The sequence below is a fragment of the Myxocyprinus asiaticus genome, chromosome 35, assembly GCF_019703515.2.
Source record: "Myxocyprinus asiaticus isolate MX2 ecotype Aquarium Trade chromosome 35, UBuf_Myxa_2, whole genome shotgun sequence".
Taxonomy (NCBI): Eukaryota; Metazoa; Chordata; class Actinopteri; order Cypriniformes; family Catostomidae; genus Myxocyprinus; species Myxocyprinus asiaticus.
This window is the reverse complement of record NC_059378.1, coordinates 24,179,197-24,199,997: the sequence shown is the minus strand read 5'-3', so window position 1 is coordinate 24,199,997 and position 20,801 is coordinate 24,179,197. Positions and strand designations below refer to the sequence as shown.

General features: G+C 42.7%; 1 protein-coding gene across 1 annotated transcript in view; it reads right to left on the bottom strand.

Annotated features, from left to right (window-relative positions):
• Positions 1-12,416: 12,416 nt before the first annotated feature.
• The window catches only part of LOC127426305 (dysbindin-like), a 32,874-nt gene continuing 24,489 nt past the window's right edge, over positions 12,417-20,801 (bottom strand). Inside the window, exons 2-4 of the mRNA XM_051673033.1 lie at positions 19,139-19,288; positions 18,904-19,038; positions 12,417-13,415 (exon numbers count right to left, since the gene is read on the bottom strand). Of these exons, the coding sequence (XP_051528993.1) occupies positions 13,165-13,415; positions 18,904-19,038; positions 19,139-19,288 (536 nt within the window). The 3' untranslated portion in view covers positions 12,417-13,164. The remainder of the gene's footprint in view (positions 13,416-18,903; positions 19,039-19,138; positions 19,289-20,801) is intronic.

The window sequence follows — 20,801 nt, the reverse complement described above, 5'->3', positions numbered from 1 at the left end:
TACATCATTGTGAAATATGGAGGAATACAATTATTTTAGAACGCAATTAAAAGTTGCATTTCAAATATTTTTACATTTATTTTATTGGTAGGGTACAACGGGTTTAAAGGCACCCAAATTTGATATTTATCTGGTCACAAAGTATATCCAGGTTAAAAAACATGACTTTTTTATTGAATAATGATGGAGCAACATAATTTGTGTAGAAAATAAATAATGCAAGTTTTATTAAATTTAAAATTCATTAAAAAAAATAGGTGAAAAAAATAAGATGCTATTTTGAGCAACAAATTAAAATAATGCTTATTCAAAATTCAGAGAAGGGTGCACCATTTCATGGTAATTTCAATCATATTTGGCTTTTCATAACATCTCAAGTATTCTATTAACAAATTAATTTCCATTGTGAATGGATCAGTCAACGTGAGCCCACTTTGAACATTCTTCATAACAAATCTATTCCCCCTCTTAAGGGTGGATCTTTTATAGGGGGCCTTTATCCCTTGCAACAAGGTGGCTTTTTACCCAATATACAATCCTAATTTTTGGATAATTATTGAAAAACCTTTTAAAGTGGTCATGTCATGCATTTTATTTTGTTATTATTTTCCTTGAGGTTCACTTAAAATGTTACTAAAATTTAAGTTATAATGTAATATTACATTATGACTGTTTCTTTGTGGTAAAAAAAACGTTACTAACATTTTTAGTTTGGGATGGGGATATGATTTCGAGGCCCCAAGCAACCATCCAGCGGGGCCCCCTTTCAGCATACCTCTGGGGGAAATTACATAAAAGTGATTTTATATCATAATTTTAAAATAATTTCTAATAGCCACTGTAGACAAGTACATTCAAAATGTTTAATGAAATAAAAATCTAGATGTATTTAATTTATAATAATTATTATAATTTAGAGGATTTGTTTTATACAATAGTAATAATATGTTTCTGTCATATTTACCTCACTGTCACTTGGAGCTTAAATGAATTTTAAGAGAACTACACGACGGCGTTTCCAGGAGGCAATGAAGCAGACAGACACATGACCACGTCCCCATCCCCACAAAGGGCTTGTATGTAATTTTTGACAGCTGAAGTTTGAAATTACGAACATTCCAAAACAGACTGCTTGCTCAGTTAAATATCCTGTCTATTTAATGTAGTCCAGGGGATTTTTGGACACTTTGAAAAGGCTTAAATTATGCCTTTGCAGGTCTTTTCGATGGAAAAATAATAATGGCAGCCAAGCTGTAGGGTTGTTCAAAACAGAATTTCCCAAAAAATGACCAAATGACCACTATTTTTGAGCCCACACCTTTCAGCCCTTCAAAGCTCTCACAATGGAGGGTAAAGTCTTTGAAGGAAATAGGGTGTAGGGATGATCACTTCTGAATGGAACACACCCCATCATTCAGATGAGTTAGAAAAGATATAGCAGCGCGAGCCAGAACTACCTGAACTCTTTGCCGAATTTCACCAGACCTTTGCATAGATACTACAGGAACCTACTGTATTTGTTAAATTCATCAATATTTAAAGTGTTTGAAGTTAAATTATTTCCATTTATTATGGCTCCTTTAAATATATGCATTTTGTATGCATAATTTGTAGTACTTACACTGAGTTTACATTATGTTTAACAAAAGTTAAAATGTTACTGTCTCTTTAAGAACAGTGGCTGTTCAGCAAATGTGTGTTTTTTTTTTTTTGTGTGTGTGTGTGTGTGTGTGTGTTTCAATTAATCTGACAGTAAATAACAGAACAGGTATTAAAATAGACTTAAATTAAAGAAAATCAATTACTTAGATCTCAACTTTAAAAGATAATTGGACCTGGGGGGGTAAATTGGCCCCAGGGCCCTTGCTAGTCATAATCCGCCCCTGCCCATGCTTCATAACTAAACTTAGAGGAAAAAGTGATACAAGTGGCAGGAGGACTGACACATCTTGATGTGATCCGTCAGTGCCAGCTTCTGCCAGCCAGTGAGAGATCAAACTCCTATCATCTTACTGCGCGGAGTAAACAACGCAAAGCCGAACCCTTTATGCTTGCGCGACCCACTTAAAGTGCAGAGACGTGCTTTGCAGCAAGTCGGCGCTCAGTGGGTCGCACGAATGTTTTGTCCACTCTCTTGCTATTACCCTCGTGCCAACCCCTCCACGTGGCAAAGGTGGCACGTGTGCCTTTGGTTGTCGACCCCTGGGCAAGCTTTTTAAACTATTCCTCAACTTATATGCAGTCTGTTTCCTAACCCACACCCCCGCGCTAATAGTACAGTCCACAGTGAAAACTGCAAGACAAATAAATGGAAACATTTTAAATTGGTGATGAGTCAGTTATTCAAAAAATAATTTCTAATGTCGCAATTTAGAAAAATTCAAATTGAAGAAAAGGAGAGAATTATCCATTCTTGAAGTAACTGGAAAAAAATGAAAAATTAAAGTTTCAAACTGTTTTTTTATTTTTGCATTTGGATTGTTATGGTCTGAAAAATGAACTGTCTAAAACCTGTATATTATTATTAATAATGTTATAGATTTTTTTTATTCAAAGTGTTTTCTAACCAAACATAGTTTATACACATTTAACATGTATGTTTGAGGAGAATGTGTAGGTTACTTACTGTGCTGACTTAGTATCTCTTATAAAACATAAAATTTTCCTACCTAACGTACTCTCGACTATGGCAAAGTAGCGATTCTCCTGTAGTAGACAGCAGTAGCAGTTTTAACCATGCAATTGCGTGGGGCCCCGGACATTGGGGGGCCCCCATCCTGGAAAGCTCAGCAAAACCATTTGAGGGGTGACATGTTGTTCTGGGTACACATGAGGTGTGAATATGCTGTTGTCAGCGCTCTCAGCATTAGAGGTACGCTGGGTTCAGGTCAGTTTTTCAAGTAGGACTTTGAGTTGGGGTTTGTAATTTATGAAAAAATATACAGTCCTTCTGAACTTGTTTTGCACTCTCACTCTCATGTGTTAGTGGCCGTTCACAACAAACGTGTTTTTGCGTGCGTCTGCTCTGTTTTTCCAATGTTTTCCTATGTAAAATGCAGTGGACGAACGTCCATACCTGCTGCACCACGTCTCGCTATTTCTTCAGTGCCTCATGCAGGACCAGCACATTTTAGACACAGTGTCAAGTCTCAAAAACGCATGTCGAGACACCTGTGTTCTGTTTCATTCGTTGTGCTGCATTTTGATTGTTTTTAGTGCAGGTGTCACAAAGATTTAACGTTCTGAACAAGTTCAGGTTACAAAGAAGTGACTGTTACAATGTTTAACATTATTCCTGATTGTTCTGCACCAAGCAAAGTTTCAGCACTTTATAAACAGCAATGTTTTATTTCCTTCTGCTCTAGTGTGCTGATTGGCTGCCGTGCCTTGTATGTTTACTGTAACAATACTGCTACGAATGTTGATACAGCCTTTTGCAACATGTTGAACAATACACTGCAGCCTCCAGGTGAAAAAGTAAATAAGACAGGAATATATTACTATTGATACAACAAATCCTCTGAGTTACTGACAAACTGGACAACAATAAATCATTTTGTGTTATAATAATAAATGACAACTTAATTCCAAAATATTAGTGAGTGAAGTAGTAGGTTTTGCACACCCTGTTCATTAAAGTAATACAAAGTGTTTTGTAAAAATATATGTATTGCTTTTTTATCACTGTATTGTGGAAAAACTGGAAAGCATGTATTAATTATCTTTAACTAGATTTTTATTTAATTAAACATTTTGAATGTACTTGGCTACAATGGCTGATAGGATGAATTAAAAATTATTTAAAATAGATGTCATGTAATTTAAGCAAAAGTTTTCAAACTTGGGGCCCCAGGCTGGTCGGTTTCTTGGGACCTCAGAAATCATTAACACGCCCCTGGTAGACAGTTATAGTACAACGCCAGGATGAAGTTTTTTCCAAGTTGCGCATGCGCACAAGATCATAGAACGCTTAAATTCCAGCAACAGCTACCAACAGGACAGCTACGGCATTCTATGTTCTTATCGTAGTCGAGAGTACGAGACAAATTAGCTGTTGTAATCGGTTACGGTTACGACCGCTATGATATCAGTGATGTAAAATACCATTGGCTTTTGCGTGTCATGTGACCGACTGCAACATTCTAATGTTTGGATGTATATTTTCTTAATGAGATGTGACTGTCTTTGCGTAGAGAATGATTTTCAGTGATTAAACACGGAAAGTGCATCCCAAACTGCACACTTTTGCACTATTCTACGTCATTTTGTAGTGTAAGTGCTATTGTATGTTTACACTGAAAATGCAACAAAAAGAAGTGTACTACGAGTACCCAGATGATGTACTTCTTCAGCCATCAAGACGGACTGTGGAATGTTGGACACTTCATGTACTCAGCACTAACGGCTTGCCGTACGTAGCGGAAGGGGCAGAGTTACCTGGCTGCGTTGCTGGTCTGACAAAACATTTGTAAACAATGGAAAATGTGGCCACTAGCGAAACTTCAGTGAGGACAGCACCTTACAAAAGTGAGTTGAATGTTTTGCCATCACCCAAGCTGTTTGAATATCTTCCTTAATTTAGATATAAGTGTCAAAGGTGCACTTAGTAACTTTTGTCTTTGTGTCATCTTGGACTTACACTGACACCAAGCAGCTTGGATGAAGCATCAATATCAATAGTTTTCAGTTTCAGATGCCATTGTAGAAATGTAGTGTTCACAGTCAGCCATGATTACTTTAAAGGAATAGTTCACCCTAAAATGAAAGTCTCTCATCATTTACTCACCCTCATGCCATCCCAGATGTGTATGACTGACTTACTTCTGCTAAACACAAATTAAGTTTTTTAGAAGAATATTTCAGCTCTGTAGGTCCATAATTTGCAAGTGAATGGGTGCCAGAAGTGTGTTCTTCAGAAGAAAGAAAGTCATACACATCTGGGATGGCATGAGGGTGAGTAAAAAATCATTTTTGTCAAATAGTCCTTTAATCAATGAGTGACAGTGTCAAATAACAGGAGGGTTACTGAGATTAAAGGAATAGTTCCTCAAAAAATGAAAATTTGCTGATAAATTACTGATTTATGACTTTCTTTCTTCATCAGAACAGGATTTAAGATTTTTAGGAAAGTATCCCAGGTTTTTAGCTTCATCCAATGCAAGTAAATGGACACCAATTTTTGATGGTCCAAAAAGCATATTTTGGTAGCATCAAAGTAATCCACACGACTCTGAGTCGATCAAGTAATGTCTTCTGAAGTTAATCGATACATTTGTGTGAAGCTGGAGTGTTTCAGAGGTCCTCACACAGAGCTACTGTATTGTATGTTTACTAAAGAATTTAAATGCAGCATGCATGAGTCATTTGGAATACTTTTATGATGCTTTATTTTATGAATAAATAATTGTGTATTTACTTGTATTTTATGTGCTTGTTATGCCTTTTATATTGTTGGTTGGTTATATTGTTGTTATATTATTGGCTAGGTTTAGGCATAGAGGTAGGGTTAGGTGGTCAAAAATATTGAGTATATTACAGTGTAATGTAAATAAAAATAACTGTGACTACATTTCCTTGTCTCTTACATGTTTTATATTGTTGATAAGTGGTTAAGTTTAGGAATGGGGTTGAGTTAGGGGATCTAAAATATAAATATGAGCTTATATATACTATCATATTGATAAGTATAATGAAACATGCATGATAAATCTGAAGACTGCCGAGCCTGCGATGGAATCGTTAGAGCTGAGATGAGAACAGAATGACTATAACATTTTGATGGTGCAGGAAATAAAGTCGCTATGGTGACATTTTCTTCATATGACTGCCCTGGTTTTTCAAGATAATGTCTCTGAATGATGTCCCGCTGCATTCCTTTTGTGTAGGGTTTGGTCATGAGGGAAAAGAGCATTTACATTCAACAGACAGTTTATAATCTCAGGCACATAATGGCACTTAATTTTTACAAGTACTCCTGCTTATCTGTCATTCTTGCATGCCTAAATGAGGAGTTTGAGATGAGCTCAAATTGATGTATAAATATTTGGAATGCCTGCTTTTGTAAACTGAATTCCACAGATTCAGGCTAACTTCTGAGTACTAGCATAGCATAGTTTGTTGCAAAATATCTTGCATTTAATGAAGTTTATACTTTAGACTCTCAATGGGAAATCCTTCAAGGCCTCATGAAATCTAAATTGAAGTTTTGTGGCTTTAAGTATGTCAGTAAGCTGTGAGGCCATCTTTATGCTAATGTACTCCAAAAGTTGACAAAATTAACTTTTAGCAGATATATTTAAAATGTACCATCTTTCTCTTCCGGGAAAACTGTTGATGACTTGTGTTTACTTGAATTTACACATTTTTGTCCAATAAAATTTTGTGCCTTCCCCTTGAGGGCTCCAATATACTAGTGAAATCAAAGAAAAATGGGTGTAATGTCAGTTAAAACCAAATCTGGCCTAAATTGTTTTTTTTTTTTATTCAAAACATCTTGCCAGTGTGAATTTTCTGGAAAACTTCGTACTGATTGGAGGGAACAAGACATTGTGTCGATGTAGTGACACAAGGGGTCACTCTTGGGAGCCCCAAACACCTCTGCTTTTTGAAAAAAGGCCAATGGGAATTGGCGAGTGGAATTTGCATGCCACTCCCCCAGACATACAGGTATAAAAGGAGCTGGTATGCAACCACTCATTCAGGTTTTGTGCTGAGGAGCCGAGACAAGGTCCCGGCCATTTCAGCGGGTAGTTCAGTGTTGTGGCAGGAGGGACACAACATCTCGTTCCCTCCATCAGGGAACAGTGGTTACAAAAGTAACCAGGACGTTCCCTATCTATCACTCACTCGTCGTTGTGTCGATGTAGTGACACTAGGGGTCCCTATACAAAACGCCACAACTAGCTGAACTGTGTTACGTGGACTGGCGGTGCGAGAAGGGCAGACCGCTGTGTGCCTCGTAGCCAGCGCACCAGGCCGTCACGTAACCTCCCCCAACGCTCTTATGAGCGTCGAACGGTCCTTCGGGAACAAGTCGACTGCCCAAAAAAATAGGGACAGGCTAGCCCAGCCATGGCCTCTTTTCCTCTTTTGTTCTCCCCAAAAAGAGTGGAATTTGTTAACTGACTGGGAGCAATAAATGTCTACGTCAGGGTGTCACTTCCAAGGGGAAGACACCACGGAGACCACACTCCGCCCAGAGAAAAGAGGGGGTGGGGGGGGGGTATTTTGAGTGGAAATACACATGGTCTTACCGAGTCTTGTCGGAAGTATGTCATGTGGAGAAGTCCCATGATAGGTCCTACCCAAGGGGGGAGGAGTTTCTTCAAACATGGTGACTGGGGGCAGAGGGGCCTCTGCCCAAGGAAGATGCAGTTTACCGACAGGTTTAGCAGAAGATATCACATGGGGTTACCTACGGGGAACCAGCACATGTGGACCACCTACCTCAGTACAGGGACTAATTAGCACACGTACTGGGCTGGCAGCGAGTTTCTCCGCAAACTCATCTGCCACAGGGCTAAGGAGGAATGTCATCCAGGGATCACAGCTTGTGAACATGACTGGGAGTCAAAAGCACACATCTTCACCTCAAGGGAGGGGAAAGGCGCTGTGCGCAAGCGGTACACCTGGCCAGCTGTGCCGAAACTTACCTGCTCGTACCTGACAATACACGGGACGAAACCGGCTCAACCCAGAGATTGTAGAACCTTGCAAAGGTGTTGGGTGTTGCCCAGCCCGCTGCTCTGCAGATGTCTGCCAAAGAGGCGCCACTGGCCAGGGCCCAGGAGGCCGCTTCACTCCTAGTAGAGTGGGCTCGTAACACCACAGGGGGCGGTACGTCCTGAGCGTGATATGCCATCATGATGGCGTCAACGACCCAGTGGGCGATCCTCTGTTTGGAGACAGCACTTTCTTTCCGTTGTCCACCAAAGCAGACAAAGAGCTGCTCAGAGCTTTTAAAGGTCTGGGTGTGATCCAAATGGATGCGTAAAGCACGCACCGGACACAGAAATGCCAAAGCTGGGTCTGCCTCCTCATGGGGTAGCGCTTGCAGGTTCACCACCTGATCCCTAAAAGGGGTCGTGGGAACCTTGGGCACATAGCCCGATCGGGGTCTCAGGATCACGTGAGAGTAACCCGGACCAAACTCCAGGCACGATTCGCTGACAGAGAACGCCTGCAGGTCCCCTACCCTCTTGATGGAAGCGAGCGCAGTCAGGAGGGCAGTCTTCAAAGAGAGTGCCTTAAGCTCAACTGACTCCAGGGGCACAAAGAGAGCTCCCCATAGACCCCAAAGGACTACAGAGAGGTCCCATGAGGGGATGAGGTGCAGTCTGGAGGGATTCAACCTCCTGGCGTCTCTCAGGAACCTGATGATCAAGTCGTGCCAGTAGGGTGCTACTAGGATGACCTGCTCCTCGTCCTCCCTGACCTTGCACAGGGTCTGTGCAAGTAGGTTCACTGGGGGAAACGTGTATTTGCATAATCCCAGGGGCCAGCTGTGTGCCAGCGTGTCTATACTGAGGGGTGCCTCGGTCAGGGCGTACCAAAGTGGGCAGTGGAAGGATTCCTGGGAAGCAAACAGGTCTACCTGTGCTCGACCGAATCAACCCCAAATCAGCTGGACCACCTGGGGGTGGAGTCTCCACTCTCCCATGAATAACCTGTCATGGCAGCACATCCGCTGTGGTGTTGAGGTCACCTGGGATGTGAGTGGCTCGCAGCAACTTGAGGCGCTGCTGACTCCAGAGGAGGAGACGGCGGGCGAGTTGTGACATGCAACGAGAGCGTAGACCACCTTGACAGTTGATGTATGCTACCATCGCTGTGTTGTCCATCCGGACCAACATGTGCTTGCCCTGGATCAATGGCCGGAACCTCCGCAGGGCGAGCAGTACTGCCAACAACTCGAGGCAGTTGATGTGCTAACGCAGCCGCGGGCCAGTTCAGGAGCCGGAAGCTGTGTACCCGTTGCATATGGTGCCCCACCCCGTCTTGGAGGCATCCGTCATAACCATGACACGCCTGGAGACCTGCTCTAGGGGAACCCCTGCCTGTAGAAATGCAAGGTCGGTCCAAGGGCTGAAGAGGCAGCAACAGATTGGTGTGACAACCACGCAATGTGTCCCGTGGCGCCATGCCCCTCTCGGGACTCAAGTCTGAAGCCAGTGCTGAAGCAGTCTCATATGCATCAACCCGAGCGGTGTGGCCACCGCTGAGGATGCCATATGCCCCAGGAGCCTCTGAAAAAGTTTCAGTGGAACCACTGTCTTCTGTTTGAACGCCTTCAGACAGTTCAGCACCGACTGTGCGTGATCGTTCGTGAGGCGCGCCGTCATCGAGACTGAGTCCAACTCCAAGCGGAGAAAAGCAATGCTCTGAACCCGGGGAGAGCTTGCTCTTTTCCCAGTTGACCCGAAGCCCCAGTCAGCTGAGGTGCATGAGCACCAGGTCCCTGTGTGTGAGCTAGGATTAGCCAGTCGTCAAGATAGTTGAGGATGCAGATGCCCACTTCCCTTAGCAGGGCAAGTGCTGCCTCTGCAACCTTTGTGAAGTCGCGAGGAGACAAGGACAGGCCGAAGGGGAGGACCTTGTACTGGTATGCCTGGCCCTTGAAAGCAAACCACAGGAAGGGTCTGTGTCGAGGTAAGACCGAGACGTGGAAGTACGTGTCCTTCAGGTCTACTGCCGCGAACCAATATTGATGCCAGACGCTGGCTAAAATGCATTTTTGTGTCAGCATCTTGAACGGGAGTCTGTGCAAGGCCCGGTTCAGTACTTGCAGGTCCAAGATTGGCCGCAACCCATCGCCTTTCTTCGGTACGATGAAGTAGGGGCTGTAAAACCCCTTCATCTCGGCCGGAGGGACAGACCCTATCGCACCCTTCTGTGGCAGGGTCGCGATCTCAGCACATGGTAGCGGCGTTCTTGCCCTTCACCGAGCTGAAGCAGACACCACTGAACCTGGGTGGGCGCCTGGCGAACTGAATCGCGTAGCCGAGTCGGACAGTTTGGGTTAGCCATCGCGACGTGTTGGAAAGCGTGAGCAACGTGTCCAAACTCCGGGCGAGGGGGACCAAGGCGACAATCACGTCGGACATACTGGCGGGTGGGGCCTTGTAGTGGTGCGGAGCCTGAGGCGCCACGTCGAGGGGGCTCGAACCCCGTGGCCGTGCTGAGTCCAGGGACATCAAAGCACTTACCTGGCTCCTGACACCCACTATGTGGTTGGTCGAGGAGGGGGGAGGAGGAATATCGTCCCCGCAGTCCGTCGGAACCAACCCAATGTGGGCATGTTTGTGCCACAGCTGGGTGCACAGGGGTGGGGGGGTCTGCTGCTGGAGCGCCAAACCTGCCAAAATGGGACGGTGGATGGCGGTCATGACGACGACCATGTGCACCTGACATGTGACCCAGGGAACAAGGAATCCACTCTTTTGTTGAAGTTTTGGGTACCACAGCCTCTTGGGCATGCAGCGACAAAAGATTCTCCTCCTGGCCCTCCACCGGGGGATGGAGTGGTCTGTCTACCAGCTCCATAGAAGTGGGTCTCCTCATCCCTGTGTCTCAGGGGCACTTCGAAGCCTTCCTAGGATTCTTGGTGGCCGGCCGTGGGACAGGTGGCCGGCCGTGAGACAGGTGGCATCCGCTTCCTGAAGTGGGCTCCATGCTGGGGCTGGGCCACGGGGGAGAGCTGCGGCGGAGCCAAGAGGACGCCCTTGGTGACAAACAGATGGGGTGCGGGGTCTTGAGCCACGCCGGGGCAGGATGTGTTGAATAGCCTCCGTCTGCTGCTTCACCTTGGGAGATGGGGGCGTCAAGGAACCGTGCCTTGTCAGCCTCTCTCATGTCGACCAGGTTGAGCCAAAGGTGGCGTTCCTGGACCACCAGGGTGGACATCGCCTGTCCGAGAGACCGCGCCGTGACCTTCGTCGCCCAGAGAGCGAGGTCGGTTGCCGAGCGCAGTTTCTGCATTAATCCTGGGTCAGAACTACCCTCGTGCAGCTCTTTTAGCGCCCTGGCTTGGTGTACCTGCAGGAGAGCCATGGCGTGCAGGGCGGAGGCGGCCTGTCCAGCGGCACCGCAGGCCTTAGTTGCCAGAGACGACGTAACCCTACAGGCGCTGGACAGGGGTCTCAGGCGGCCCCGCCAGGTGGTGGCGTTTTGCGGGCACAGGTGCACTGCATCCACCTTATCCACCTGGGGAATCGCCAAGTACCCCCTGGCAGCCCCACCATCAAGGGTAGTGAGAGCGGAGAAGCTCAGAGACCGGGTCCGGGCAGTGAAAGGTGCCTGCCGCAACCTTGTGGGCTCCTCATGCACCTCTGGGAAGAAAGGGACTGGGGCAGGGCACGGCCGTGAGCGGCGCTCCGGGCCCAGGAACCAATCGTCAAGCTGTGAGGGTTCAGGGGGGGTGGAGGGTTCCACTCCAGCCCGACACACTCAGCCACCCAGGCAAGCATGGATGCCAGCTGCACATCAGGATGCGACTTGGCGACTGCACCCGAAGATGGGAGCCCAGTCGAGTCCTCAGCATCAGACTGGACAGCCCGCTCTCCGATGCTGCAATCGAGAGCTCATCCACTTCGTTAGCGCTGAAACGAGATCGCGAACTCGCCCTGAGACGAGCCGGCAGCCTCATCCCAGCAGGGAAAACGAGCATACTGGGGAATGGGAGGTCTGTGGGGAGTTACCCGGTGGAGTGGCTCCCAGTGGGGTCCCGAAATCGCCCCCAGTGCTAACTGACGCAGCTTCAAACCTGTAGGTAGAAGGACTGAGGCGGGGAGCCGCTGGGGTGGTTCCGCGACCACAAAGTTCTCGCAGTGAGAACATGACCCATCCACGAACGCTGTCTCCGCGTGGGCAGCGTCCAAGCACGTAAGACCGCAACCAGGAAATACACACAAACGGTGAGGCATCTTTAAAAAGACGCACTCCGTTAATGCCACTTTTTTAGAAGGGAAAATATACTCTTTCAGTAGGAAGAATATACTCTTTTAGCTGCTGAAGCACCCAGGGGCGTTCTCTGCACTTCACCAGTGTAAGAGGGGGAGAAGCCGCTGTAATGCGCCGTAAATCCAACAGCTTTTCGAGGTGAATGGATCGGCAGAGTAATTCTGAATGAGTGGCATGCAAATTCCACTCGCCAATTTCCATTGGCCTTTTTTTCAAAAAGCAGAGGTGTTTGGGGCTCCCAAGAGTGACCCCTAGTGTCACTACATTGAGACAACGTCGAGTGACTGACATATAGGGAACATCTTTTCTTGCTAGCTCTGAGCGAGGAATAAAGAAGGACTTTGCTGTGAGTGTTTTGGAGCCTTAATGTTAGCCTTAATGTCTAATGTTTATGGACGAGCTTTTCGATAAGTCTTATCCAAACTTGCTGTTTCAATAGGAAACACAGGAAAGAATACTGCACTTGTCAAGTCATTTTTATTTGTATAGCGCTTTTCACAACACACATCATTTCAAAGCTGCTTTACAGAAAATCATGCATTAACAGAAAATGAAACTGTAATATCTATAAAGTCTTAAAGAGTCATCATTGTGTAGTTTGATTAAATATGATTGTAAATATTTTATAAAAATAAATAATTAAATAATAATTATATTTAGAACCCCAGTGAGCAAGCCGAAGGCTTGTCAAGCCATTTAATGGGGTCTTCAGTGATCACAAGAGATCACATTAAGATCAGCCTCAAACCTGCACATTGTTTCAATTCTGCAGCTGGCATTTGGCTTTATTTTGGTAGCAAAGCATATGTTGTTGTGGACATCAGAGGGAAGACATATCCAAAGAAAAAAAACTATGACCAAAGAAAAAAAGAAAAAAGACAAGACCACAACAAAGAATTTCTGACATCTGTAAAATATACACCCAATCGTTACAGCTGTTTCAACACAAATTATTAGTTTTACGCATTTTACGCATTAACGCATTTTACTGAGCAGCATCAGTTTTTGTGATAGTAAGTGACCAGTACAAAAATGCAAGTCTGTCAAAGTGTAAAGAATAAGTACTTTGAATGAGGATTTTACAAGCATTCATGAAAGTCTTTGGTAGATTGATTTATGGTTAAAATCAGTCAACCTGTGCCTGAAACATTCTCAAGCTAGGCAAGTAACATTTCCCCAACTGTCAGTAGTAAATAAGAAGGCTGTTTATAATAAGAGGGCAGACTGGTCATTGGCTGTGGGCGTCCCCGTTTGCAACAGGCCATCTTCATTCACATCTTCATCATCTGATTGGACGACAGGAGTGTTTGTTCCATCCTCATTGGATGCCTGGCTGTCACAGGTGGAGTTGGAGGAAGTGGACAACATACGTGATTTAACATCACAAGGGTCAGGAATTCTCGAGGATACGTCATCTCTCCGCAGTCCACCTTCTTCAACATCATTGTGCCCAAGAGCTGTAGAGAAAATGCCATATTAAAGGAAATGTAAGCAATAAAATGCTCCTATTACATGACAGATATCACTGAAATAAATTGCCTATAGAAAATCATTATACCCCTTTGGAATAGTCACTTTTTTTTTTGTCTTTTTGTTTTTTTTTTTGTCTTACAGCCTGATATCAAAACCCAGCTTTATTTACAAATTGTGCCTTACAACATTCAAGTAATGAAAAAAAGGCAACAGTTCCAAAAATGTATTAAAGATGGAAAAACTAGAATAACAGGGTTTAAAAAAATATCCCTGGATTTAATACTTTGTAGAGCTACCTTTTGCTTTAATGACAGTGATCAGTCTGTTTGGAGATGTCTCTAGATTGGGGAATATTTGCCCATTCTTCCTTGCAGAATTGTTCAGAGTTAATACTTTGTAGAGCTACCTTTTGCTTTAATGACAGCGATCAGTCTGTTTGGAGATGTCTCTAGATTGGAGAATATTTGCCCATTCTTCCTTGAAGAATTGTTCGAGTTCAGTCAAATTGCGGGGTGAGTGGCGATGGACTGCTCTCCTAAATCCATCCACAGGTTTTCTATTGGATTTAGGTCACGGCTCTGACTAGGCCACTCAAGGACTTTAACCTTCCAATCCTCAAGCCACTAAGTTGTTGTTGTTGTTGTTGTTTGGCGGTGTGTTTAGGTTAATTGTTGTGCTGAAAGGTGAACCTCCTGCTCATCTTTAGTTGTTGATCAAAGGGCCACAGATTTTCCTCAAGAATTTGGGTGTACATGGGAGCATCCATTTTCCATTAAATCCTGACCAATTGCACAGTCCCCACTAATGATAAACACCCCCACAACATAATATTGCTACAACCATGCAGGGCTCCAGACTCATTTGAGAGCAGTAGCACCAGTGCCAACAAATTCTACAGATTGTCGCGACATATATTTATTTTGTCCCACTGAAATGCCCACTTCGCAGTAAAGCATTGATTTTGAAATTGTGTAAATGTACTGATATTACAAAAGTAATCTGTAAAAAGTTAACCTTTTTTTTATTTTGGGTAAAATTAAAAACCTTGACATTGGGAATGAGTTCCTACTGATTATAATACAGTCATCTGAAGACAAACAAAGCCTTTTTTAAACTAGTTTAATCACCAACACATTGGGGGGTTTTCATAGGGGTTTTAAACCAATAATGAATGCTGAATCTGTGACCCAGCCCACGCTTCTCACAGAGCTGTTTAAGGGAAGTGATCATTATGAAGGTATTTTTGGAGCAAATCAACTGAGCACCTGTGACAGTGGAATTTGTAGTTGTAGAGATTAGCCACACGTGTACCAGTAAATTTTAAGTCAAAGAGAAAAATGTTTTAAGAGTTGCAAACTTTTTTCTCTACCACAAACACAACACAACAGTTATACCTTCTCAAATTCTTCATTGCAGGTGCACAAATCCTATTCTACGAATGACAAATTAAGAAACTCATATGCTCACATTTTTGCTACAGTTGCTGCAGTGAATATGGTGCAAAACACATTCACACACCCGCATCAAAAAACGTGAAGTCGTGGACAAATTTTGCTCATCCGCAAATCAGTATGTGAATTCATCCAATGAGAGTTGCACACCTGTAGAATATTTTCTCACAAATAATTTTTTTTCTTGGATATTTTTCTAGCACAAACACAAGTACATAAGTATAACTGCTTGAATCTGCTGCTACGAGTCTCAAACACTGTTTTTCGCTTGCAAATGACAAGTTTCGCGCGCTCTCCCTTTTGCACCACATATCTATGTAAAATATGGAGCAAAAGTAATTTGTGCATCTGTAGAGGCAGGCGGCGGGCACTGTTCAGAGATCAGAGAATTTTGGCCAATCAGAAGAGCTAGTTATACCAATAAAGGTATGTTTTTTTCTTTATTTTTTTGAAATCACTCACCTTTATACATTTGTTTAGTTTAAATATGCGCGCTGGTCAGCTGCGTTGGTAATCAGTGTTTCTTAGTTAGGTTATCCTTTCTTGTTTCACGAAAGGTAAGCTAACGCTAGACTACCTGCACTGTTAATTTTGCCATTCAGTCGTCTCATATTAAATGATACCCTCATATTAAAGGATGTATTCCTTATATTCTCTTCTGCTTTACCTTCTAGAAAAATGACAGAACAGGGTGGGTCTTCGCAGGTGATTATAATATCATAAGTATGCACCTAATGTAAGATTACCCTTATGAGAATTTACCATGGTCAGAAAAACATGGGTACCATGTTTGTTTTTGTTTTTTTTTTGGTGGATAGTAATTTTTATAGGAATACCATAGTAAAGTAAAGGGATGTCAGAGTTTGCACTACAGTAGGCAATTTGCCCAGTAATTATAACTCCCATAGGGAAGCAGTCCCGAAATTGGAAGCTATAAATAACATAATCTTGATCCCATAGGTATCCAGGAATTGAGCGAAACAAACCAAGTAAACTAAGGGGGCTGGAACCACCTGTTTCCAAGTGATTAAGCCTCTGTTGTAGGTCAGCAGACGTGATTTAGTGGGACACTGCAGGGCACATGGGAGTGAGATAACTTACTATTCTTAGACTATGTAAATATTGATTTTATATTATATGGAACACCTATATGCAGTGACGTTTGATGAAAAACATGCTTTAAATCGCCTATAGGCTTTATAAAATGTTAATTAACCCGCTCTGTGACTCACTGCAGCTTCCAATTTCAGGACTACTTCCCTATGGGAGTAATAAATACTGGGGCCGCTAGAGGCCGCTGCCTCTACAGATGAACAAATCACTTTTGCTCTATATTTTACATGCAAAAGGGAGAGCGCGTGAAACTTGTCATTTGCAAGCTAAAAACAGTGTTTGAGACTCGTAGCAGCAGATTCAAGCAGTTGTAGTTATGTACTTATGTTTGTGCTAGAAAAATATCCAAGAATTTTTTTTTTTTTTGTGTGAGAAAATATTCTACAAGTGTGCAACTCTCATTGGATGAATTCACATACTGATTTGCGGATGAGCAAAATTTGTCCATGACTTCACGTTTTTTGATGCGGGTGTGTGAATGTGTTTTGCACCATATTTACTGCAGCAACTGTAGCAAAAATGTGAGAATATGAGTTTCTTAATTTGTCATTCGTAGAATAGGATTTGTGCACCTGCAATGAAGAATTTGAGAAGGTGTAACTGTTGTGTTGTGTTTGTGGGAGAGAAAAAAATTATCTACAAGTTTGCAACTCTTAAAACATTTTTCTTTGTGACTTCAAATTGACTGGTACACATGTGTGGCTAATCTCTACAACTACAAATTCCACTGTCACAGGCGCTCAGTTGATTTGCTCCAAAAATACCTTAATAGATCATCCTTATGCCCTATTCCCTTCGAAGACTTTATCATCTACTGTGAGAGCTTTGAAAGGCTAAAAGTTGTAGGGCTCAAAAATAAGGATCATTCGGAACTCCCTTTTTAAGTAATTTTTATTGGAAATTCTGTTTGAAGCGACCTTACAGCATGACTATCGTGATTGTTCTCCCTTGAAAGTGCCCTTCGGAGGGTGAGTTATGCCATTTGGACACAGTCTATGATGATCTGCGTGGCTGAGCGTTCGAGACTGGTCCACGTGCTCTGCACTGATCTGTCCATTGAGCCGCAGTGACTGACCCAGTTAAAACTGTTTAGTTTTGCTTTTGGAGAGTTTGCCGTTTGCTATTTCTCATACACAACAAAAAAAACCACAGCATATAATCAGAGAGCAGGCCAACTTTGTAGTCGCACCAGTGCGACCTCTTGCAAAGTTTAATCGCACTGTTAGCAAAAATGGTCACAAAATGCACCAATTAGTCACAGTCTGGAGCCCTGCCATGCATCATATTAGGCTTGATATGTTCTGGGTGGTGTGCTGGGTTTGGTTTTCTCCAAATATAGCGCTTAGAGTTCAGTGCAAAAAGTATACCATAAAACGTTTTGCCACAAGGCATCAGAATCCTCCAATTGTTCGCAAAATGCAAATGAGACTTTGTGTGGCACTTTTTCAGAAGAGGCTTCTTTCTTGCCACCCTGCCAGACAGGCCAGCTTTGTGTAAAGCTTGGGAGATTGTCACATGCACAGACTGATCAATCTCAGCCATAATGGCTTATAAAATCTCTCAAAGTTGCCTTGACTTCTTGATAGCTTCCCAATATCCTCCTGGCACCCATCAGTTTGGAGGGACAGCCCGATCTAGGCAAGGTTTTGGTGGTGCCACACACTCTCCACTTCTTAATAATGCTCTGAACGGTACTCCGAAGGATATTTAAAGCCTTTTAAAATCTTTTTGTACCCTTCAGCTAACCTGTGCCTTTCCACAATTTTATCCCAGAGCCCTTTTGGAAGTACCTTTCCAACCATGGTGAATTCTTGAATTCATTACCATGCGCTACTAGTAATGGAATCCTCATGGAACTGCCAGTTTTATTGTGAAGTAATGAAGGTATGCGATCTGAAAGGTGATTGGTGACCATAAAAGGTGACTTGAGCAAGTTTGTAATGGTTTTTCTTAGGGGATTACTATTACTTTTCTAAACCATGTATTTTACTTATTAAATTTTAATACTTTTTAATAATATTTTTTTTATGTGTTAATTTCACTTTGATGTTGAAGATTATAATGTGTAAATACAGCTAGAAAAGGTTAGATTGAATTTATTTACATTTCCAGGGTGTAATGTGACAAATGATAAGGATAAATGGCATATGATGACTTCCTATAGACACTGTATGTGTCCTGAGAAATCAAGCAGACGATGAGTGACATATTTTCCTATATTTGTTTTACTGGAGAGCAATTATTTACAATGCTGTTCAACCCTAGTGCAGAAGGGTTCTCAGATACTGTATGTCATTGGATGGTGTATGTTACACCGTGTGCAACCCAGACATAATACGTGACATTTTGTGTATTGCATGGGCTATGTTCAGTATAGCATTCTCCTTTCACTACTTCTGCAGTATAGAGCACAACAATGCCTGCTCACTTTTCCAACGATCTTGGTTCCAGTTTCTTGGTTTCACATTCATTTTCTCCATAGGGCTCCCAGGTGAATCACAACATTATAAACTTTGAAGCAAATAAGTATTTGCAAATCAGACAAAGAGAGGGTACAAGTACTTTCATGAGGAAGTAAACTATGATGATGCACACTGTTACGTAATCGAATTAAAAATGATGGAAAAATATATAACTTTTGATTTAAAGTTGTCAGTTATAAGTTTTATAAGATTATATCAATTTGGATTGCGGAGACCACAATGCTTCATGTGCAGTGCGTCATTCGCAGTGCTTCATGAGTGGGTGGTCGGTGCATAGCTCTTTTGCAGCGTAAAGAGAGCTGAACAGTTGGGTTTCAGAAGTAAAAAACGTCTACTAGCGACAAACAGTATGGCAACCTGTTGTCCTGCAGTGTCTGCTGTTGGTGCGAATGCCACTTTAGAGGGGTAAGCACTGCAGTATATACCTGGAAGGGGAGACGCCAGTGCTCCTTCCTCCCCACTGGCACTAAAGAAGACATCCAAAACCTCATGATCAGAGATGTCCATCTGCTCTAGCATATCCACGTTTACCTCCATTGAAGAGATGCTTCCTAACGGAGCTGGAATGAAAGGGTGAAACAATATTTGAGATAAAAAGAAAGTTTATTAAGAAAGTTGATTAAAGTTGGATATGGTTTGTTTATGAGTGTTCACACTTACGTCTCTTATAGTCTATCTGCAGGTGTGCAGAGGAGAGGTAGACGTCTACATCATGTTGAAACACCTCCTCAAAGAAGCGCTGTCTCTCTCTCAGCCTCATATGCTGGGTTGACTCCGTGTCCGGGACTCTCTGTGTATGCGCTGTCTCCGCTACCAACAACAAGTGGAACACAAAAGGAGAATTTGAATGATTTTCACACAGCTTCATGGACCGTTCATAGTGACCAGTCAAGCTCTCAAAAGAACTGTAAGGGATCTACAGGTTCGGGTATGGAAAGGAGGCGACAAGGAGCAGTGATACGCTTCAGGTAGGCTTTTATTTTCTGCCTTCAATACTCTTATGTGCACTTTTTCTCAGTGCTTTTCTTAGTTCAGTGAGTTCAGTGTAACAAAAACTGTCAACATTTATTTTTTAATCTTCAGCTTCTTAACACTCAAACATAAAACACTCAATAAGACACGCCAGCCGCTGCGATCTCGTGTCGTTCTCTCTCTGCCTTACTCTGGCGTGTTCAGCTGTTTTAAGGCGTCCTAAGGTGTTATTCACGTAAAATCTTTCCCTCCATTGCAGCTCAAATATGGCAGCGTTAGACGTGTCATGTCAGGTTTGATGTGGATGGCACACAAATGACACAAAGTGTTCATGATTCATGAAATTGCTTTCATAAATTTTGTACCTTGTACCTGGTGCTTGTCAGTGCTGTTGTGATAAGTGATTGCTTGGGCATTGCTATGCAGTTGCTAAGGTGTTCTGAGTGGTTTAATACAAAAGCTAGTTCCAGTATCAAAGATGCTGATATTTCATATAACAGCGCTGCAATGTTTCACTGTTTGTATCATTCCACTTGCCTGCGTTCTCTACATAGACACAGTTCATCCTGTTTTGGCTTCTTCTGAAACAATTTTTTGTTGGTTGCTAATACATTGTTAGATGGTTGCCTATCAAAAGAGCCCACCCCCAGGTCTCTGAGTTTCTGGTCCCTTGAAATTCAAAGTCTAAGGGATTTTTTCATCACCAGTTGTAAACATTGTTCCACCAGCAGGGGGCAGAATGTACCATTTGTATACCCTTGATTTCAGTCTTTCAGTTTTATTTCATGTAATTAAAAACTGCATCCATTAACATCTACCATGTCTTTATTGTTAATTTGTTGGTTCAGAGCATTGCACTGAATATTTATTTTATAACTGCTACATAATGCAAGCAGCAAACACAACTTGTAGTGTCCATTACCTCTTATTCTATTAATAAATAATATCTTATTTTATTAATGCAAATCAGATTCAGATCTGCTGTTCAAACTTTTAATTTAACAAACCCTCTTTGTAATGTGCTGTACTGAATGCTGTGCAGCGATTAAACAAACAAACATTTGGGCCATGCAAAACATGGCACACATGAGAATGTGTTAGAGGTATGTGAACATCTTGTGTCTGTATGCTCCAGTATGTTTGAGTCATAGAGTTGTTAAACCTTCTTTACTGAAGACTTATTTAAGAAGCTAGAATGAATGTATCCAGGCATTGTGTGCATTTAAGCTCTTAAGTAGACCATTAAATATAGTACAGCATGTTTGAAATAGTAATTTGTCACGTTATTAATGTCCTAACTATACATTGTGATCAGTTGAATGCCACTTTGGTGAATAAAAGTACCAATTTC